Here is a 23,705-nt window from a genome sequence, read left to right on the forward strand (position 1 = left end):
CAGTGTAATTCTGTGGTTAGTGTCTGGCAGATGTTGGCCACAGAGTTGCACTGGAGGAGCTAGAGATTCCCATAGAGGTGTTCTCTAAGGTAAAAACATAGTGGTTTTGTTAGTTATGGTTTTTCCACATTCACGGGGATCCTGTGCTCCTAACCCCAGAGAATGTGGGACAGGTGTATTAAAGAAAAATGTTTTAAAATATTTTAAAAAATAATTGGATATCTACATTAGTATGCACACACACACACACACACACACACACACACACACACACTATGAGCAATAGGGTAATAAAGCAAGCAGAGATATTCAGCTAAGTGGTATACCTCTTCTGTCTTCGTCCTGTATTTAAGCAATAATTTACTGTTTTTGATCTGCCGGTAGTTTTTTTCATATGGTTTTCCAGTTCCAGCAGCTCTGATTCTATCTGTAAGACTCTGCCATTTGTTTTTCTTTTGTTTATGATTTCACCTTTCTTCCTTTTCTCTCTCCAGTTCCAGCCAATTAGCATTGTCACCTCCTGCCAACTAACTCTTTCTTTCTTTGGCAGTCTTATTCACCTTTAATTTTTTTTGTGGAACTGAGTAGCGTAAGAGGAAATGAATGCACAATAATCTTATTTGCAAAAACTTAAAATTTTGGGAGATAGGAAAAGGGAGATAGGAAAATTAGTATTAAGAGGAATTAGTATAGTGAAACCATCCAGTGGTAGGATGATAAGACCTAGGATATCATCCTAATGCCACTCAGTTATGGATATTAATCGGCATCTCATTATAGTCATTCAACCTAAAAACAGATTCCCAAGCTTTTCCTAAAATCATACTGAAAGCCCAACTGGAAGACAGTGTGTATTGCTCCTCACCATGGAATTTGGCCTGTATACTAGGGACTTTACTCCTGAGTATGTGCCTGCCCCAAGACAAGCTTCTCTTGTAACTGACTAGACCATCCTTTCTTTCAGGCTTCCAGATCTTTCTGTGGTCATCAGTTTGGACTCCAAGCTGCCTGGCACATTCTCCATGGATGATCTGATGCAAGCTGGAGATAGCAGCCATAAGAAAGAGCTACATGACATACAAAAAACACTGGACAGCAAGGAGCCAATCAATATACAGTTCACTTCAGTAGGTGCCAAAATTTTTTTGTCCCTAGTGTAGAATGCAGGTCACAATTATTGGTATTAGGCATACTTTGCCAAAAATCCTAAAGGTGGTATTCAGAAACTGATTGCACCAAACCTTCTCTTTAGATTTGCATAAATTAATTATTCTGCAGTATTTACCCCCAAAAAATAATAGTTGGGAAGTTGCCTTTTGAATTCCCCTTTTCCTACCCCCCCCCCCCCCCGTTTTTGAAATGTCTGCCATGGTGAAACAGATATGTGGCTGTAATAGGTTCAAAAGGAATACCTGCTGAGGAGAAGAAGAGAGAGCAACACAAGGTCCCGCTGTTGCCTGCTTCAGTGCTGGTTCAGATTTTCTTACAGCACTCAGCATTTTCTTGGTTTATAGTTTACTTATGCCTTCACATCCTAAATGTTTCTAGTGGCAGAAAGTTCCAAAGAAGCATGAGTGAGTCAATGAATTCTTTCCTCCAGGGAACAACAGGAAGCCCCAAAGGGGCCACACTTTCACACCACAACATTGTGAACAATGCAAACTTGATTGGTATAAGGCTACAAATCGACCAGGTAAGACAACTTTTTAATTTGTTGGTTAAAGTTGACCAGAGGGAACACTTAAGTGTAAGGACCAAAATTTTATCCCCAATATAATGAGGCAGGTTTTTTTTTGCTGTAGTATGGAATAATCCAGCACTGCCGCTTTTAGATTTTCAGTTTTCTGGCAACACAGAGGAGTATTGTAAAGACAGGAAGTGAAAGAAGAACAAGTTGGATGTAGATGTATAATAATGTTTATTGAAGCTTTGTAATTGATATGTAATGAAAAGAATCTTTTCTTTACCTTGTAAAATTTAATAAAGATTATGTGGTACAAGATTTTCAGTTTTTTATAGACATTTACAAATTTAGGGATTAGTGACTTAGAATTTGAAATGAAAAGTATAAGGAGCAGAATTATGCGTAGGAAAGTTAGAGGGAAAAGGGTAACTATGGGGCAGAATAGAAGAGCAGGAAGGAGCAGCTAGAAGCCATTCCAAGCCTGATCACCCCAGGGCTGCGGCAAACACATGCCGTGGCTCCAAGGGCACCTCCTCCTGTGGCCTCAAATAGAAGTGAAAAAGACCTGCTCCTTTTGGGGCTGGATTTGGGTTGTCTTAGGTGGCACTGGGGCGGCTTCCAGCCACTCCAGGGGCATGTATCGTGTAAATAACACTCCCTTGGAGTAGCCAGATGCCACCCCCCATCTGCCTGTCTGTTTCAGGTTATGTTTACACTAAAAAAAAGCTTTAAAATATGCTAATTATGTTTGCTTACGTTACGAGTTAATTAAAAAAAACAACTCCACAACCCAACAGTTATGCCTTAGTTTCAGTTTCTGACATAGATTGAGTAATGTACACATTCCTACAAAATTTATAAATTATTTTCTGTATGGAAGTTCTTAACCAAGGATGGAAATTTTTAGTTGGCAGGTTAGGAATTCAAGCAATGAAGCCTTCTGACACAAAACTCTTTCTCAAAACCTCCCATCATTTCCTCCACCCTAAACTCCCTTGCTGATTTCATTTTCTCTCTAAAAAGCTGTGAACATGATTAAAGCTAAGATGGGAATGTGAGTCTTATTCATGAAGGAACAGGTGTGTAACTTGCGAGTATTAATAGATCTGTCTAGGTCACTGGAGACCCAAGTGGATTCTGTAGCTCAGCACCAGCTTTGATTGATGTGTCAGCTATGGCAGTGGTACACAAGCTTTTTTACCCTTAGGACCCCCCCTTTTCATCTTCATGTGGACAAGCCCCCCCACCCCCCCACCATAGTATATGAATGAAAATATTTTGTTTATCTAGTGTGTGTATTTTCATCTGCACATTCACATATGTTCACATTTTAACATTTTATAAGGAAATAACATCATTCAAATTAGAACAGTTTTAAATTCAGTATTTAATTCAATGCATGTGTAAATTTTATACATAAAAATCTTGGGAAAAGGAGGATGAGGAGGGAATAGGGCCTCCAAGTCTTGTAGCCCCAGTTGAGCAACACACACACACACAGAGGTCTTGCCCCACTGTTTAAGAAGCCCTGAGCTATGGCATTTCTTAATGTCATAATTAGACCATTGTAATTCATTCTGTGAGGCTGCCCTTGCAGAAGTGCAAAAATGCAACTAGTGCAAAAGCAGCAAGATTGTTGACTAGCCTTAAAGGAGCTGCACTGGCTGCCAATTTATTTCTGTCACCACATTCTAGAGCTAGGAAAGTTAGAGGAAAAAGGGTAACTATGGGGTGGAATAGACAGGCAGGAAGGAATGGCTAGAAGCTGCTGATGACATTTAAAGCTCTAAAATGGGTTGAGACTTTGATAGCTGAAGGAACACTTGTTTGAAACAGAGGTATCCATGAGGTGTCCTCCTCTATGTTCCATCTTGTTTTATTTGTTTGTGGCTCTGAGTTGCCATGATTAAGAAAGGGTTACAATTTTTTAAAATAAATAAAGTCTCTTTGTCTTGTCCATAGGGAACCCGTTGTTGTCTACCTGTTCCTCTCTACCACTGTCTGGGTTCTGTGGGAGGCTGCATGGTGATGGCTGTTCATGGTTCCTCTCTTGTCTTCCCAAGTTTAAGCTTCAATGCAAAAGCCACTCTGCAGGCACTGGACCATGAAAAGTAAGAGCTTTTACTCAAGATAAGGTGTAGAAAGATTTAACTGTGTATCAGTACAGGCATACAGTACAGTTAACAAAGGTGCTTATCACACGGAGGTTTTTGCAGCTCAGATCCAACGTGACTGTGGGTATAACGATGCGAATTCACATCATAACATGAATGTTTTATCACACCTGATTGCCCTTCTGTTGTCCTTCCGAATCCAGGGGAATCGAATCCAAGACAAGTCACGTGATGCGGATTCACGCAAAGCGGAATGAGTGCACATTGTATTACCACACCTGTACATACCATGCGGATTCAACGATTCGAATTGGGACCCTTACGCATGCTCAGTGGGGGTCTGAATGCATCCTGAACCTTTGCACTTCCGGGGTTAAGAAGGGAGCCATGTTCCACTTTCACGTGAATGCTAGCCTCACGTGAATGACTGTTTCACGTTTCTTCCTCCTTTCTATTTTCCCATCCTTGGCAGCCAAATTCAAACGGGGTCCTCCATGTCAGAGCCCCCATCCATTTCAGTCACATCAACATCTATCCTCCTGTCATTCTCCTCATCCATTTCAGACACATCTACATCTATTCTCCTGTCATTCTCCTCATCCGTTTCAGCCACATCTACATCTATCCTCCTGTCATTCTCCTCATCCATTCCAGCCACCATTTTGAGGGGTGACTGTTTAAATTTTTTTTAAACTCTAGGGAGAGTGTGCTTGTTGCAGAGGGGGTGGAGATTCAGTGAGTCACATCTGTGAGTCACTAGGGGGCGGAGCTAGCACACTAGCTCTATATCACTCCTCCCAGAGCCTTTCCAGAGCAGTTCCTGCTACAGAGAGGAGGAGGAGAGAAGTAGCTGGGCATTCTTTTTCATCCAAGGAGATCTGCAGCAGAGGCGGAGTTGACTGAGCTCACTGCCAGAAATTGGCGAAACAGGGGCTTTAACGTTGGTGTTTTCCGGAGGATTTTTTTTTTTTTTTTTAGGAGGAAGCCCACAGTCCTGTTCCAGTAATTTCCTAAGACTTTTCAGTATGGACACTGACAGAACCACTGCAGTCACCTGCAACACTTGTGGGATGTTTGCCTTCTTGCCTACAAATGTGGAGAACTTCACATGCCCCAAGTGCAAGTTGGTAGCCCTCTTGGAGGAGAAAGTGCAGCAGTTGGAGTCCAGAGTAGCTACACTTCAGTATATTAGGGAGCAGGAGGATTTTCTTGACACAACAGAACTAACAATCCTGGACGAGTACCACACAGAGGAAGTTGCTGGAGCGGAGGAGGTCACTTCACATACACAGGAGGCAGACAGCTGGAGGAATGTCACACAGAGAAATAGGCCAAGAAGGGATTGTTCTGGGAGCTTGCAGCTAGAGAATCAATTCGAAGCTCTTTCCCTTATCAAGGAGGATGAGGATGAGCAGCATGGACAGACTTCAGGGACAGAGCAGGGGAGCCTGAGAGTCCCACCTGAGGGAACAGTCGCTGCTAAGCCTTGGAGGAGGAGTGTGGTCATAGTGGGGGCAGGGACGTAGCCAGGAAGGGGGGGTCCAGACTAAGTGCCACCATTATATTGGGGCTTGGGTGTGGCGGCACAGCAGCACGCACCATTCATTTTTCTAACAGAAGGGGGGTCCGGACCCCAAGATCTCCCCCCTGGCTACCTCCCTGGTGGGGGACTCCTTGCTGAGGGGTACAGAAGCAGTGATTTGTAGGCCTGACAAGATGTCTCGAGAGGTGTGTTGTCTCCCCGGGGCAAAGATCTGTGATGTGACAGAGAGGCTGACAAGACTGGCGAAGCCTACTGACCAATACCTCTTCCTTTTGGTCCATGTGGGAACCAATGATACTGAAAGACACAGCCTTCAGAACATCAGAAGGGATTACAAGGCGCTTGGTAGGAAGCTGAAAGAAATGGATGCACAAGTTGTCATCTCGTCTCTTCTGCCAGTCAAAGGGCACGGTCCAGGAAGGGAGAGGAAAATAGTGGCTGTGAACAACTGGCTTCGCAGATGGTGCCGCAGAGAACTATTTGGATTCTTCTATCATGGGCTGCGGTTCCAAATGGACGGGTTGCATCTCACCCCAGTTGGAAGAAATGTTTTTGCCAACAGTCTTGAGAACTTGATCAGGAGGGCTTTAAACTGAGTTCCGTGGGGAAGGGAGGCAGTATTAAGGAAGGCGAAAGGGATGGTGAAAATAGTCAAACTTTCATAGAGGAAATAAGAAAAAAGATGCAAGTATCCAACAGTGGGAGGCAAAAAAACTTGCACAGGCAGCAAGTAAAAGGGACCCATGGTCTGCGATGTCTCTACACGAATGTACAGAGCATGGGAAATAAGCAAGATGAACTTAAACTCCTAGTACAACAAAGCAAATATGATATAATAGGCATCACTGAAACCTGGTGGGATGAGTCTCATAAGTGGAATGTAGAAATAGAGGGGTATATAATATAATAATAATAAATATTTATTTATAGCCTGCCCAATCACGAAGAATCCGGGCGGGTTACAACAATAAAATACATCAATTACAATAGAGTTAAAAATCAAACCCTAGACCGCCCCCCCATACCCAGTACTAAAACAGAATTAAACAATAATAGTATTAAAAACATTAAAAACATTTTAAAAAAAGGCAGAAACATAGGCGGGGAAGAATAGACAAATGAGGGGACAATATCTCTATATCTGGGAAGGGTAACTAAGTTGGAAAGGCCGGCCGGAAGAGATCCATCTTGAGTGCTTTCTTAAAAGCTGCCCGAGTGGAAATGTGACGGATCTCCTCCAGCAGGTTGTTCCATAGTTTAGGAGCAGTAGTAGAGAAGGCCCACTGGGAAACTGATGTTAACCTAGACTTTTTTGGCTGTAGTAGATTTCTTCCAGAGGACCTTAGTTTGCGGGGCGGACAATAGGGAAGAAGGCGTTCCCTCTAGTACTCTGGGCCCAAGCCATGTATAACCTATTTAAGAGAAATAGGCCAAACAGGAAAGGAGGAGGAATAGCACTATATTTCAGAGATATTTACACCAGTGAAGAGATCCAGGACATCAATCATGGAAGCCAGGTGGAGAGCATCTGGATAAAAATGAAGGGGGAGGGAAACAACAAGGATGTTATTGTGGGAGTCTACTACAGACCCCAAGTCAGATGGAGGAATTGGATGATGTCTTTCTAGAACAGATGACCACACACTCAGAAAGGAGAGATGTAGTAGTGATGGGTGACTTCAACTATCCTGATATTTGCTGGAAGTCAAACTCAGCCAAATCCTCAAGGTCTAGCAAATTCCTCACTTGCCTGGAAGACAAGTTCATAGTCCAAAAGGTGAAAGAGGCAACAAGGGGTTCAGCTATTATAGATCTGATTCTAACCAACAAGGATGACTTGGTAAATGGGGTGCAAGTCGTGGGATCATTAGGTGGAAGTGACCATGTTCTCCTGGAGTTCGTTATGCAATGGAAAGGAAAAGCCAGGCATAGTCAGACACACATTCTAGACTTAAGGAGAGTGGATTTCAGTAAACTTAGAGAAGTATTGAGGGTGATTCTGTGGTCAGAAATACTAAAAGAGAAGGGAGTTCAGGACAGATGGGACTTTCTCAAAAGGGAGATTCTGAAGGTACAATTTCAAACAGTTCCAGTGAGAAAGAAAAACGGGAGGTGTCTCAAGAAACCAGGATGGATGACTAAGGAACTTTCAACTGAGCTAAGTTTGAAACGGAACATGTATAAGAAATGGAAAAAGGGGGAAATCACAAAAAAGGAATTCAAAGAAATAGCAGGCATGTGTAGGGGTAAAGTCAGAAAAGCTAAAACACAGAATGAACTCAGGCTTGCTAGAGAGGTTAAAAAGAATAAAAAGGGCTTTTTTGGATATGTCTGCAGCAAAAGGGAGAAGAAGGAAATGGTAGGGCCACTGCGTGGAAAAGATGGCAAAATGCTAACAGGGGACAGAGAAAAGGCAGAATTACTCAACACCTTCTTTGCTTCAGTGTTCTCAGAAAAGGAAAAGGATGCTCAACTGGAGGATAATGGAGCAGAGAACAGATTAGGGGAATTTCAGCACAGAATAAGTAAAGAGATAGTAGAGGAATACCTTGTTAATCTAAATGAATTTAAGTCTCCAGGACCAAATGAACTACATCCAATGGTATTAAAAGAACTGAGAAATGTAATATCGGAGCCATTGGCAATAATCTTTGAAAACTCCTGGAGAACAGGAGAAGTCCCAGCAGACTGGAGGAGGGCAAACGTTGTCCCCATCTTCAAAAAAGGGAAAAAAGAGGATCCCAACAATCCAGTTAGTCTGACATCAATATCAGGAAAGATTCAGGAAAGATTCTAGATGTTCACAGAGTCTGTGAAAATCTAGAAGGCAATGCCATAATCACAAAAAGTCAACATGAGTTTCAGAGAAACAAGTCATGTCAGACAAATCTGATCTCTTTCTTTGATAAAATTATTAGCTTGGTAGATGAAGGGAATGCTGTGGATATAGTATATCTTGATTTCAGTAAGGCCTTTGACAAGGTTTCCCATGACATTCTTGCAAACAAGTTTGTAAAATGTGGGCTAGACAAAGTAACTGTTACATGGATTTGTAAATGGTTGACCGGCCAAACTCAAAGGGTGCTCAACAATGGCCTTTCCAGATTAACCATCCCAGCCCAGGTTCCCTGATTCCCTCATTCCTCCCGTGGCCCCATCTTAGTGATGGTTGAGGATCAACAGAGGGATATCAGGGGTTTTAGTTTTTAATTGTTTTTATGCTTTGATATTGTGTTTTTAATATGTTATACTGTTTAATACTGTCTTAAGGGGGGGGGGGAGGGATAAAGTGTTTTTAATTGTTGTATTTTATATTTTACTGTTGTCAACCGCCCGGATTGGTTTCCCATAGGGCGGTATACAAATAATAATAATAATTATTATTATTATTATTATTATTATTATTACAATGGCTCCTTTTCATCCTGGAGAGAAGTGACCAGTGGGGTCCCACAGGGCTCTGTCCTGGGCCCAGTGTTATTCAACATCTTTATCAATGACCTGGATGACAGAATTGGGAGCATACTTATCAAATTTGCAGATGACACCAAATTAGGAGGAGTAGCTAATACTCCAGAGGACAGGATCAAAATTCAAAATGACCTGAATAGACTAGAAAGCTGGGCCAAAGCTAACAAAATGAAATTCAACACAGAGAAATGTAAGGTACTGCACTTAGGGCAGAAAAATAAAGTGCACAGATATAGGATGGGGGACACCTGGCTGAATGAGACTACATGTAAAAGGTATCTTGGAGTCCAAGTAGACCACAAGTTGAACATGAGTCAACAGTGTGATGCGGCAGCTAAAAAGGCCAATGCAATTTTAGGCTGCATCATTAAAAATATAGTGTCTAGATCAAGAGAAGTAATAGTGCCACTGTATTCTGCTTTGGTCAGGCCCCACCTGGAATATTGTGTCCAGTTCTGGGCACAGCAATTCAAAAAGGATGTTGAGAAACTGGAGCGTGTCCAAAGGAGGGTGACTAAAATGGTGAAGGGTCTGGAAACCATGTCCTATGAGGAACGACTTAGGGAGCTGGGGATGTTTAGCCTGGAGAAAAGAAGATTAAGAGGTGATATGATAGCCCTGTTTAAATATTTGAAGGGATGTAATATTGAGGAGGGAGGGAGCTTGTTTTCTGCTGCTCCAGAGAACAGGACCAGGAACAATGAATCCAAGCTGCAGGAAAAAAGATTCCACCTCAACATGAGGAGGAACTTCCTGACAGTAAGGGCTGTTCGACAGTGGAACAAACTCCCTCGAAGTGTAGTGGAGCCTCTTTCTTTGGAGGTCTTTAAGCAGAGGCTGGATGGCCATCTGTCGGGGATGCTTTGATTTGGATTTCCTGCATGACAGGGGGTTGGACTGGATGGCCCTTGTGTTCTCTTCCAACTCTACGATTCTATGATTCTATGATCTATCTACATCTATTTTCCTGTCATTCTCCTCATCCATTTCATCCACATCTATATCTATCCTCTGTGTCAGAGCCCCCATCCATTTATTATTATTATTATTATTATTATTATTATTATTATTATGGAATTATTATTATTATTCACTGCAAAATAATCAGTGTAGAAGCTGCAGGTTTACTTGGAAGTAAATCCTTTGGATCTGAATGCTAGCCTCACGTGAAAGATTACTTCATGTTCTATGGCTTTTAGAATCTGTCTTGTCACTCAAACTAGCACTCTTTTTTGGGAGATCAGGCCTGTCTTGGCACTCAAACTAGAACTCTTTTTTGGGAGATTGGGTCCGTCTTGGCACCCAAACTAGCACTCTTTCTTTGGGAGATAGGGTCCATCTTGGCACCCAAACTAGCACTATGTTTTGGGAGATCGGGTCCATCTTTGCACCCAAACTAGAACTCTTTTTTGGGAGATCGGGTGCATCTTGGCACCCAAACTAGATCTCTTTTTTGGGATGTATGCTCCGTTTTTTCCCAGTGACACAAGCAGCCTTCACCAGCGGCATCTGAAACAGCTGCTTTCCCCCTCCTCACCAGCAAGTCTCCTGTCCACATTAAAATGTGAATCCATTCATTCCCCAGTAGCTCTCTGCCCCTTTCCCCAGCGGCATTGGAAACAACCACATTTCCCCTCGGCAGCAATGGAAGCGGGGGGGGGGGGGGGAGTACCGGAAGAAAATGAGGCAAAATTGCAGCATGGCATCATGGGAAATTTGGGACCTTGGAGGTTTTTTTTTGGGGGGGTGTACCAGGACAGAAGCAAAGTTGCATTCCACACCAGACCAATTTGGAGTGAAATCGAAGTGAGCTTGAATGCGAATTCTGTGAATTCACTTTTTTCCGAATTCATCAAAATGAGGGGTCACTTTGGATTCACTGCGGAAGCACCATTGAAGGAGCTCGCATAGAAAGGAATCGTGTCTGATAACACATTCACGTTATAACGTGAATTCGCATCATTGGACCCACAGTCACGTCAGATCTGAGCTGCAAAAAGCTCAAAAAACCTCCATGTGATAAACACCAGAGTCTCTGATAGTGAAGCTCCTTTTCACAAAGTCTTTTTATGCCTTCCCAGCCCTGATTTCCTTCTCATCCTCTGACTACCTGGATGCAGTCTGTGGGTGCATTTTGGAAGAAGCTTTGAGGTGGTCTCTAGAAGTTCAGAATATTTTTGTTTACTTCTGTGAGGTTTACCTGGCCTTTCACAAAATTCACATGTGCATATTGCTAATTTTGAATGAAAGGTTGGATGAAACTCGTTGAACTGTTTCCCCCCACATTCTTTCCATGTTATTTCCATCTCTGGTACTAATTTTTCTGCTAAATAAGTAATGCTGAGGAACACATCTATTTAATTAACTGAAGTGAACATCTATCAGTCAGGAAAACCTTTCTTTGTGTACCTACTGACATATGGTCCTAGCTTCTAGATTGTTCCCAGTCCTACCTGATCTGAGGCAAGAATCATTGTCTCTTGGACTAACCATTGTGTGGCTCTAATTAGTATCATAGGCCTGAAACAGACGGGCCAAAAGCGCTGTGGTGCTGCATGCTCCGGAACCCTAACATGTATGAAGGGCACCATCTTTATGTGGTGCCGTCCATATGTGGCACACATGCATGACACAAGCACGGTGCTGCATCCACAGCGCCAGGTGCTGCGCTTGCATCTTGAACGCGTCACAGTGTGCCAATGGTGCGCTGATGACATCGTCCCCATGCACCAAAAAGAACCCATTTTCTCCAGGTTCTTTTTGGTCTGAAGGGACGCCGTGCAGTTTGGCTGCTGCGGTGTCCCTCTGGCAGGAAACAGGCCACCGCCAGCCCGGACTTTCCCGCTGGTTTGTACCAGGCCATAGACAGGTAACTTTTGAGCATCTCTTTTCTCTTTCCTCTCTTAAGAACTGAGTAATCAGTCTGAAATTCAGGCCCACCACCTAACATCAAAGATTTGCTATTATGGAATAGGGGTTGCACTGGCATGCCATTAGGAATAACAAAGCAGATAACCTTCAGGGATCATTTTTTTATTATCAAATTATTTTGCTTCTTCACTTTACTGTTACATTGCATTTAGGCAGGCCTTTTGAATTTTAATTGTGCAGTTGTAGTGGGTATGTAATGTGGTGTGCTGTATTTTTTTTAAATCTTTAAATGAAATGATATTGTGAATATGTTTTAACTGTTTCTAATTGCTTTTAAACCATGTTTTAATACTACGACTATTTAATTCTCTTTTAACTTTTGTAATCAATGTTTTAGCTGTTATTGTTTTGTTTTTTTAAACCATTGGAAGCTGCCTTGGATCCCATTTTGGGAGAAAGGAATATAGGTGCAATAAATAAATAAATAAATAATCTCCCTTCCCCTACTTACAAGTTGCGTACAGTTTGCTTTTTAGTTCTTCATTGGCTGAGTACATCACAATTTAGGAGTGTTTCCAGACTGTCTGAAAATGTAGTAAAGGAACTATGGAACTCAGGAATTTGCATGATACATGGAGTCTGCTCCATCTAGCTTAATATGGTCAACACTAACTGGCAGCAATAGTTCTCCAGGATTTCAGGTGGGACTCTTTCCTAGTCTTACCTTGAGATTCCAGGTACTGACCTGGCACTTTCTCCATGCACTGCAAATGCTGAGCCATGCCCCCCTCCTTTGAGTTCAAATATCTGGTCATGATGAATCTGTCAGGAAGTGTTTCTTTCATTTTGGTTCATTGAACAGTGACATGCATTGGAGCTTTTGAGGAAATATTGTCCTTTACATATGGGAACACTGTTTCCTACTGTTCACAAAGAAAGTACGCTTAACCATGACGGTAAGGTTAAACTTCAGATTTTATACTCATAATCCAAATTGGGTAGAGGATACAGCTGTCATGCTCATATACTTTTTACAGCAACGTGGGATTTGTTCTTGTTTTTGTGTTTTGTTTTGAAGATGCACACATGTGCATGGGACTCCAACCATGTACATAGACATGCTTGGCCAGCCTGACTTTGCCAGCTACAACCTCTCAAATCTCCAGGGAGGTGAGTATAAAATTCAAATTTAATTATGATTCAGTTTGGCTTATCATCTGATTTTCTGGAAAGTTCATGCCTTTTAATCACTAAATTTGAATGTAAACAAAATTGCACAAAATTGAATATTATGGAAACATCAGTATAGGTGCCCTTTAATCTACTGAAGAATGTTAAAGATGGCTTACCATAAGATAAATGAAAGCTACAATAGATCCTTAGAAAGGGACATTATTGTTAATATTCTGTTTCATTCCCATATGAGAGTCAAAGTAGCTTTAAAAGCTAAAGTGTGCCCTTTGCAGTCTTATCATTTCAGATTCAATCTTGTAGATAAAGGGCCCATTCACACTACATTTTAACCTGGATCAGGATTTGATCCTTGCACGTGAAGTTCATATTCACCCCGAATCCCCCACAAGCGAATCAAAGGTTTGCACACCCGTTCTGCAGCAAATGCCCCTTAGAGTGGGTTAAAAGAAATCAGGGCAAATAGTGTTTCTTTTGGGAAACCCCGGGTTCTGCTGAATATGAACTTGCCCCCAATCATGATTGGGGCAAGTTCAGGGAGGGATTTAGGCCCGGGGGAGGGCAGAGGGCAGGGCATTCCCTCCCCTTCATTAGAGAAGGAGGAGGAAGGAGAAGAAAAGATCCTGGATGCAGAAAGGGGAATCGGAGGTTCAAGGGTGACAGAAGGCTAAAAGGGGAAATCAGGGTGACGAGGGCTGCAAAGGGCTGTCAGAGGGAGGGCAGGGGGGGCTGGAGAAAGTGACGGAGGAGGAGGATGAAGGAGGATGAAGGAGCCAGGGGGGAAGAAGGGGGCCATGGAGGGCATTCTCTAATGGAGCAGGAGGAGGAGGACGAAGGAGCCAGGGCAAGTCAGAGGGAGGGGAGGGGAGGGTCGGAAGGAAAGAGGAGGAGGAGGATTGCCAAGGGATATTGGGCTGTGGGGCCAAGCCGAAGGAGGGATGTAGGGAAATCAGGCTGCAGAAGGAGCCTCTTTTATTTTTGACAATCTATGCGCATGATTTTTTGGGTGACATGTCTGTGTGCTTGCTTGTGCTACTTTCATTTCTTCTTGCTCCTGGATTATTATTATTATTGTTGTTGTTGTTATTTGTGTTATATGTGGATGCTACAGTCAGAATGCCTGCGCTGCATTTCCCTTTTATTCCCAATTGATTCCATGGGTCTACTTTAGTTGGAACTGACAGGTCACTCTCTCTCAGCCTCAGTGGAAGGCAATGGCAAACCTCCTCTGAAGAGAATGTAAGCAGGAGGAAAAGGGTCAGTTCAGTTCAGGTCAAAGGCAGGGCATGAACGGAGCTCGCATCAGACATCTTCCCCCCCCCCTTTTTTTTTATTTTTTTAAATTATTTTTGACAAAATATGTGCATGTTTTTTGCTTGAGGCAGATATATAGATGGATAGAACGTGGCTAGCTGCTTGTTCACTTTCCCATTCATTTGCTGGCTTCCAGCAAAGGGGAAATGTTGCAAAGGGCAAGACTTTTTTTTCCTTTGCGAATGAATGCTACAATCCAAATGTTACAAAAGTTGCTCTTGTCAATTAGGCAAATTGGCAAATTGATACATGCTTTTGCTACTGTCTCTGAGGAATTCAGGGGTAGCCCTGAATTGCTTTTGAAAGCAAAAAAGAATGCATGGCAATCACATCCTTTTCTGGCATTTCCGAGGTGAGGCATTTATTATTATTATTATTATTATTATTATTATTACTACCTGTGTATGAGGCATTCTGGGGTGGCAAGGAGCTGGGGATACAGTATGCATTAGCTTGCATTTGGGTGTTGAATATGGGGCCAAGGGCAGAGCATAACCTGCACTGACCCAAATGCCCACACACACACACACACACACACACACACACACACACACACACAGTTTTTAAATCTGACAAAATGTGCACATTTTGGTGCATTTTGTGCCTGGCTCTTTAAAAAAAAGAGGGGGGGGAAGCATACTTCTGATGCCCCAATGAGTGCTGCAAACGTCACCTATGATGATCGCTTGATTGACAGCAGGCACCTTCATGATAAAACCGATTTCCCCAAGAGGGCATTCGAGTTAAAATGCCCCTGATTTGTAGTGAGCACTTGCTTACGGAGAAATTCGGGAGCCCCCGCCCCCCCCCCCCCCGAATCTGCCCAGTTCCTTCCAGAGCAAAACCGCCAGTGGGAATGGGACCAAAATTGGCCCCAGCTAATGCATCAAATAAAGATCTTAATGTTTAGATTAATCAAAAATTGCAGTCTTTATTTACATTTCTCAAGAAAGAATGTTGCTTATTCACATTATGTGAAGGCAGTTGGACAGCTAAACTCTTTCTTGTTAGCTTTTAACTCTTGTTGAAAGAAACACATTTGTGTTGTGTTGTGTGTCTCCATATGTAGCTTGCAGCCACTGGCTGCAGAAACAGCCCCCCAGGATTCTTAAAAGCCCATCTGAGACCTGATCATGTTATGTTTCAGATTAACATATCCACATTCACAAGCAATCTAATGCCGAAGTGCAGTAAGATCTGTGTGCATGCATGTGTGTGTACTAGCTCCAAAGAAATATTGGGATCTCAAATGTTGGTATTTATCAAGCAACTTTCCCTTTTTATTGCTCTGACACTGGAAGGTTTTCCTGTTCCTGAATTTTCCTGTTTCTGAAAACATGAGAAATCAGACACCAGTGTGCCACTTTTATTTTATTCCTGTATCTACCAGTGTGTGGCAGCAGATGCTAAACATTCTGTATTCATCTGTACTGAAATAAATAGAAATAGTTCAAAAGTACTGTAAATCTTTGCAAGTGCATATATCATGCTACCAGTTTTTTTCATAGTCACTGTTATTATCATCATCAGATTCTTATAAGGTAAATGAGCTGAGTTCACTCTTGTCATAATTAGATGCACCAAAATCTTAACTCATTTGGGAAGTTTGAAGACACAGGAATTTCAGGTCTAATAATGCAAGGATGTAAAATGCATTTTAAAAGTACAGAAGACCCTTGGCAGGACTGTCCAAGAAAGCCTTCCTTTTTTCCCTTTAATATTTCAGGAGTCATTGCAGGCTCATCAGTGCCTCCTGAGGTCATGAAGAAGATCATCAAGAACATGAATATGCGAGAGATAGTGGTGAGTCTCTTTCCATCTTTAGGCTACACACTTTGTTTTGGTGTTTATCCAAAAGATATACACATCTCTCTCTGTATGTGTACACAATTTCAGATATGTACACACTAACATACATGCTATAGCAGGATGAATTGGCTAGCTCATTTACTTTTAAAATTTCCATTTGACAATTCACATGCCTGATCTGGAGTCCGAAGGTAGAGCTGAAGCTTAAAAGCAGCTATACTTTTGGGGCACTGAGGGGAAGATAAGAGACAAACAATGTAAGATGGGAACAATAAGCAATTTTGTCATATTTTGGTACTGGACTGATGTGAAATCCAAGATGAATGTAACTTATGTTGCTACAGTTAGTAATGATTGAGGGAATTCATTTAGTTTGGTTTCTGATATGAACTGATCTCAGTCTACACCTACATTTTGTCTGGACTAAAATTCAGATTGGAATATAAGCATACCTTGTATTTTGTGTCTCTCCCAGTCTAGGTGTTGCAAGATGCCTTTAAAAAAATAATTCCTTGATCATTTGCCTCTCTTTTTGTAAGTAATAGTTACCTCTGGAGGGGAAATGAACATGGGATTGCATGAGCTAACATAACAAAATGCTTTTGTATTGTCTTGGTTTTCCTCAAAGGAACAAGCTGACACTGTGAAGGTTACATGGCATATTTTATTCCCTATGACACCAAGAGATTGGGAAATGGGTTATGTAGTAAGGACTGTGGAATGGTTGTTTACCTTAAAGGAGGCTGTATGTGATCAACTGATGCCTAGAAAATGTGAGTTCTATCCCATTTATTAGCTTCATGGAATTTCTCCACAGTTACTGGGGAAAGAAAGTCCCCAGTACCTCATTTGGCCTAGAAGGCTTGGCTTCTGCTATAGTGGCCACATGGACATTCAAAATTGCCTCTAAATAAAGAAGCTATCCTTTCTGGAGCATGTAGAAAAATGGGATTTTATTAGGAAGTGTGTTTGGTTTTGCATGTTGTGGTACACATCCAAACAATTTGTTGGCTTTCATACTTGGATTCTTTCAAATTAAAATGTGCCAGCCTTCCCCCTCAGCTTATCAAACGTGAACCTAAGTTCAGTATATAGCTACATATTTTTTATAATAGCTAATAAATAAAGCTTCCATTTAAAAATGGATGTTGATTCATGCTCTTGTGTGGTCAATAACAGATAACTTTCAGAATTCAACTGTATGCAGTGTAGCCTTTTCTGTTTATTCCACAGTGAGTGCATATATTGCTAATATGAATCAGAACCAGCATGAAAGCACAGAGAGGTTTAAACCTTAGCCATTTGGCTTTTATCTAAAACAATAATCCTTCCTCACAGGGGTTAAAAAAGACAAGGGTAAAACCTCCATTGTCACCAGCAGAGTATATTGAACATACCCTTTGTACCATTTGCAGATGTCTGTTACACTGGAACCCCACATTTGGTGTTAAAGCTTTTCAGATTTGATGCGATACTATAGACCAATAAAGTCTATAGTGACCAGTATAGTCTATAGTGTGTGAGGTGGGGGCAAAAATCATCCCATTGTGTCAAGGGCTGGGTATCACCTTTGTCTCCATTCATACTTTCCCAAAAACTTTCCAGGGACTGGGAGCTGATGGCTTCTAGACTGGCACTGACCACCAGTTTGCTATAGATCACTCTTTCATACATACACATTCATCTTCTGCTGATAGAGCTAGGAACACTGGTGCTGGTGCTTCAGGGAGAAAATAATGTCAAACAATATGCTAGGTTACTGTAGAGCTTTCCTGCTAATCTGTATATGTATCTGGACATCACTCACAGATCTATGAAGTGCTGATATTAGACAACATGCAATAGTCTAATATCAGCACATCCTTTGTTGCAATCCTGAGCTAATTCCTTGCCACAATTTAGAAGAGGCAGGCTGTGCTCTTATGTTATTTATTACCAGATTGTGTGACTATGCTGTTTCCAGCATGCCTGTTTTTTTCCTTAGAGTCAGTTCTAAATGTAGCAAAGCTGTAGACTGTTGTGTCTATGGCTATAACCTGGGTGTACTTTGTGCAACCAGAGTAATATGATGAGAAGAAAGGGAAACTCCCTCTTCTGAAGCTATGCTGGCTATAATAACACCAGAGATGGTATGTTGCATGTTCACCTCAGACAGAAAGTTGATTTCAAGAGTTTGGGGACTACTCTGTAGATTAGACAAACATCCAGTATTCAGAAGTATTCATTGAACTATTAAGGATAGATACAGAGACCTTTGTTTATGACTCACGGAAAAGAAAAACTTTGCAGCAAGAGCTTTATACCAAAGTTGTACATAAGAAAATATACCATTTGTTTTCTACATAAGAGTAAGAGGATTTTTAATTTTAAAAAAATCCTCTTAGGAGTCATTTACACTCAGTAATAGAGGAATAAATATTATATATTTATATAAATCTTTAGGATTAAAAATGCAGTTAAATTGAAATTGTGGTACTGTAAAATCCATGATGATAAAGCACAGTCATCTTGCTGCCTACCACTAAGTTTTTATGGTACACAGATAGTGGAGGGGTCATCTCCCAAGATGGCAAGTAATAATCATCTGCTTTCTTCCCTTCCTTATTTTACATATTCCTTTCTAGGGTCATGATCTTCAAATTTACTATACGAGATACCCCTTCTCCATCAGTGTGTCTACTGAGGACCCTTTATGCCAGGGGTGGGGAATCTTGGGTACTTCAGATGTTGATGTACTTCAGCAGTGTTTCCATTGTCTCTCACTGCTGGCCAGGCTGCCTAGGGCTGATAGGAACTGGACATCAACTTCTGGAAGGTTACAGATTTCCCAGCCCTGGGTAATGGGGTGGGGAGGCTTCTTCTGCCAATTGGTGTCAGCCTAGTTCTTGCTGATATTTTAGCATGTGTGTATAGAGGATGATGGGGTATTGTCTAACATGCATTCTCAGTTCACAAGGGGCACCAGCCAAATCTCTCAGGCTTTTTGCTCCACATGACTTGACAATGAAAGCTAGACATCACTCAACTGCTTTTGGAATCTGCCCATTGCTGAGGATGATTGGTAATGGTAAACAAAGGCAAGGATATTTTAGAGAATCTCCTTTTTTGTTATCACCAATATTCTGCATAAGAAACTTTCACTCAGAGAATGCTTCCATGGGCTCCCTGGGTTCCAATCAATTCATGGATGGAAAGCCAGAACCCACGGGGAATCTGTTGTGACACAGACTTAGTCTTAGACATCAAAGTGTGGGCCAATATCCATCTTCCCTGGCTCTTGGCTATGATAACTAGAGCTAATGGGAACTGCAGTCCAACAGCACCCAGAGGGCCAAATGTTAATTGGGTTTTAGGTTACTGTCTAATCTAATCAAATAGGAAAGAAAACTTTCTGTTGACAACTCACCGATGCTGCTTCAGAAGAGCACTGATCCACAGTCACACTGTCTCAAATAGATAGGTGGTTATTCAGACAGGTCTCTACCTATGAATAGTCACAGGAAAGACAACAGTCTGTGGGCTTCTCTATATTTAGAGAATCCATACTTTAATCCATGGATGAGCAACTGCCATAGCTGGGAGGCTTCATCACTGCTCACCCTGATGGGCTGTTAGAGGGATGGGTCACCTATGTGTCAAAAATGTTGGTTGTACATTCTGTCCCCTCGCCCAGCCAATACTATCCTGTAGTCCTCTGCAAGTAGAGCTGCTACTGGCCATTTCACTATTTGGGGAGCTTTTAACACCTCCATATCTTTTCTACTTCCAGAAGGGGCTTATTTCAAACTAGAAGAAAAAGCCCTGTCTTGGCCTTTAAAAGGATCTTTAAAAGGAAACTCAAGTTTCCCAGACATAGCATGAGGATCATCAGTAACCCCCATCCTCAAAGTTTGTTTCTATTTGTGTATGCTGTTATTGGCCATTTTGAGGAAGGAAATACACAATTGTTCTTAGGGAGGTGAGGAAATGTAGGGATTATTTAGGGTCTACAAAAATGGCATTGGGGCCTCCTCTGTCCTCATCTGTATTTCCATCTTTTAACTGTGCATCAAGGTTCCTAGAATGTACAGTATGGTGATAATGCTGATAAAAGTTGCTGCTAGAGAACCCTAGTGTCCCTCCCCTTCTAGTCCCTGTAGTTTCCTGAGCTCAAGGGAATCTTTTAAACCAATGTACACCTACAGTTTAGATACAACTATGAATTGCTTATTGGATGTTTCATGCAGCCCCTTCTTCACACTTAGATCTTGGGATTGAGCCTCTTGTTCCCAGAAGTCTAACATTACTGCCTCATTACTTTCCCCCTGTTGATTGACACCCATTCCAATTCCTACCCTGAGAATGTATGACCTTAGAAGGGCAATTTTGTAGTCAGTGTTAACAAGAGATCATAACATTTCAAATACTATAGATTCTGCTCAAAATTGAGATTTTGTGGTTGCAGACTGAGAGGTTTAGCACAAGTACACATTTTCACCTGAACAGTCATAGATCTGTGGGACTGGGATTGCAGGGGAAATGTTTTATATTCCTCTGTCAGTTGTCAGCATGTGGGAAGGCAAAGCCTGGTAACATAGTGGAAAACTAAATAATACCGGGAGAGATGACTGTATTTTACCAGCAGGATCTAGTTTAGCTTGTTTTAGCAGTGTCATGCAAAAGTTTATATTTCTTTTTTAAACAAACCTTATCTTTAAAAATAATACATGTAATATTAGGGGTAAGGCAAACGGAATGGTGGATTCCACCTTGCAATCTGCATTTGGCAGGACATAGATGTGATTAGTTATATGAAATGTTCCTTGATGGAAAGGAGATGCTTGAGGATGAAGAGTTTGGAAGGAGTCAGTAGTTTTCTAATTGGTTGAAGCGACCAGTCATCTGGACTGGCTTTCCCAGGTCCTGCATGAGGGAGAAAAAAAAATAACATCAGTCTGAAAAGCCTTCTGAGCAGGTGAGGTTGTTATAGCAGTAGCAGCAGTGAGAATCAGTATGGTGTAGTGGTTTGAGTGTTCATGTAGGATTCTGGGAGACCAGATTTCAAATTCTCACTCAGGCATGGAAACACATTAGGTGACCTTGGGCATGTCACTCTGTCTCAAGTCTCAGAGAAAGACGATGAGGTAAATTTGCCAAGAAAACACTAGGACGGGGTGTCATTGAGTCAGAGTAGATCTAATGGCACATAAGAACAACAGTTACAACAAAATAGTAGTAGCAGGAGGAGCAGATGTAGTAGTAGTAGTAGTAGTGATTAATAAAATTGAAACTGCCTGTATAAGCATATCAAAGTGCTGACAAAATGCATTATCACTACCATCATGGATTTATACAGCACTTCCAAATGTTTAACGTATACTAATTTTAATCTTTACATTGAACCTGCAATGGGAATGTTATTCTCTCCCATTGCAGATGAACAGGGTGAAGAGGTGAGGCTGAGACAGAGGCTGCATCTGCACTGCAGAAATAATGCAATTGGACACTGTTTTAACTGCCATGGCTGTGGAGATTTGTAATTTTGTGAGATTCATAATTTTGTGATGCATTTAGCCTTTTCTCTAAGAGACCTCTGGTGCCACAGCAACTATAAATCCCAAGATTCCATAGCACTGAGCCATGACAGTAAAAAGGGTGCCAAAGTGAGTTTTTTATGCAGTGCAGCTGCAGCCAGCGTGACTTGCCCCACAGAGAATCATAGAATCGTAGAATCATAGAGTTGGAAGAGACCGCAAAGGCCATCCAGTCCAACCCCCTGCCATGCAGGAAATCTAAATTAAAGCATCCCCAACAGAGGGCCATCTAGCCTCAGTTTAAGGACCTCTAAGGAAGGAGACTCCACTACACTCCGAGGGAGTTTGTTCCACTGTCGAACAGCCCTTACTGTCAGGAAGTTCCTCCTAATGTTGAGGTGGAATCTCTTTTCCTGGAGCTTGCATCCATTGCTCCGGGTCCTAGTGGCATTTCATGAGGACTTCTTGATTCATACACCAGCCTTTCAGCAGCTACATTGCATCAGCTCAATAAGACTGTCTTATCAGGATGCATGTGATCCTGCATGTGAAGTTTGATCTTCACATCCTTGCAGTACAATTCTATTTATTCTTATCTGAAAGTTAATGTCCAATGTGTTTAATTCTGACTGTTCCCTGTTGCATGAATTTAGGATTGCAATCCTATTAACTATTTGATGAGTTTCTCTTTTTGATGTTCCCATGAAACTGTGGCAAGTTGCTGAGTTTAAAAAAAAACCCTAATATTCTCAAAGCAACTAATGTATAGTGGCTAAAATGCAATTAGAGGTAAATTAACTAGAACAAGAATAATTGCATGATAATTATAATTACAGAATTTTATATCTCATCAGAGAATGTTGGATGGTGATGATTATTATTATGATGATTGACATAATTTGGAAGTCTATCATTTTCATTTTGGTGTTTCTCATAATGATATGGAAATCATGTTCCATGTCATAAGTTGTAGTTTAGTGGTTCACTTTTGGAATTAAACCATCATTTTATCAATTAACCCTGGAGGAGAGGAATCATGGAAAAGCTACTATTGAAAGAATGGAGATGAGTATACATAGTGAAATGTTTACTGTGATTTTTTTTAAAAAGGCAACTTTTCATAAAGGGAAGTTAATTTACTCCCAGCAAAATTATTAGCTTCATCTGCATAGCACCTGAGATTGCCAGCTATCCTTGAGAAATAATATTCTTAGAAGAACAGGGTTTTGCTGGTGCTTTGTCTGATCATTGTTGGGCTCTCTATAAAATGAAATAAATTCTCAGACTACAGGGTATTTAACATGATTCCTTTCCACAGAGATGCAAACAAGGCACAGAGAAATTCCACAGAAACATTCTGTTTTATGACCTATCAAACAAGTTTTAAAAGTTCGCTGAAATGGCATCTAGCAATTTTAATATTAGTTTAATCAAGCAAGAGATTTCCCACTATCCCAAATAAAACTCTGATCAGACATCAATACTTTTTCTGTTACGATCATGATATTCAGGAGCTTCTCTCTTTTAATGAGCAGAAAATGTATTATTAATATTTTAGCTTTGGAGTGTGATTTGCTTTTCTTTTGCTTTCCTGCTTCTCATTCATTTATTTGTACTCCTCTTTCCTGCCAAAACCTGTAATATTGGCAACCGATTTTCTCATAACTATATATCTGAGTACTGAACACCATGTCCCAGGACATGGAGCCTGTGGGTGTAGTAATGCAGATGTATGTATTTTGTAATGTACTAGGTATTTGACAACTATATGAAATGAAGTCTTCTCTGTAGACCTAAAATAGCAACAAGCTGGGAACTTACTGTGCCAGCTTGCTTATTGTTGACCTGTTGTTCTTCTTGTCTGCCTTCAGGTTGTTTCTGACTTATGGTGGCCCTTAGGTGAACCTATCATGGGGTTTTCTTGGCATGATTTGTTCAGTGGAGATTTGCATTGCCTTTCCCTGAGGCTGAGAGCATGTGACTTGCCCAAGGTCACACATTCCACACTCAGTGCCTTCCACATTTTAAGAGGACATTTTCGCTAGATTATTATGACTCTTTAAAGCAGAGCTTTGAAAAGTTATTTTTAATGACATCTTCCAATATCCCCCACCATGTTTTCCATTCTACCCAGTGACAAATCTGTACTCAGTGTTGACACCAGACCTCTGTGTACTAGTTAGCTGTCTTTCCCC

The 23,705-nt window shown here is 41.4% G+C and overlaps 1 protein-coding gene across 1 annotated transcript in view; it reads left to right on the forward strand.

The window, feature by feature from the left end:
* Positions 1 to 23,705, forward strand: part of ACSF2 (acyl-CoA synthetase family member 2) — a 92,571-nt gene that overhangs the window by 31,885 nt on the left and 36,981 nt on the right. The window contains exons 6-10 of the mRNA XM_089537006.1: positions 965 to 1,127; positions 1,601 to 1,693; positions 3,647 to 3,795; positions 12,762 to 12,853; positions 15,915 to 15,991. Coding sequence (XP_089393132.1) covers positions 965 to 1,127; positions 1,601 to 1,693; positions 3,647 to 3,795; positions 12,762 to 12,853; positions 15,915 to 15,991 — 574 coding nt within the window. The remainder of the gene's footprint in view (positions 1 to 964; positions 1,128 to 1,600; positions 1,694 to 3,646; positions 3,796 to 12,761; positions 12,854 to 15,914; positions 15,992 to 23,705) is intronic.

The sequence above is a fragment of the Sceloporus occidentalis genome, unplaced genomic scaffold (assembly GCF_023333645.1).
Source record: "Sceloporus occidentalis isolate IW3139 unplaced genomic scaffold, rSceOcc1.0.p SCAF_1, whole genome shotgun sequence".
In the NCBI taxonomy this organism is placed as follows: domain Eukaryota; kingdom Metazoa; phylum Chordata; class Lepidosauria; order Squamata; family Phrynosomatidae; genus Sceloporus; species Sceloporus occidentalis.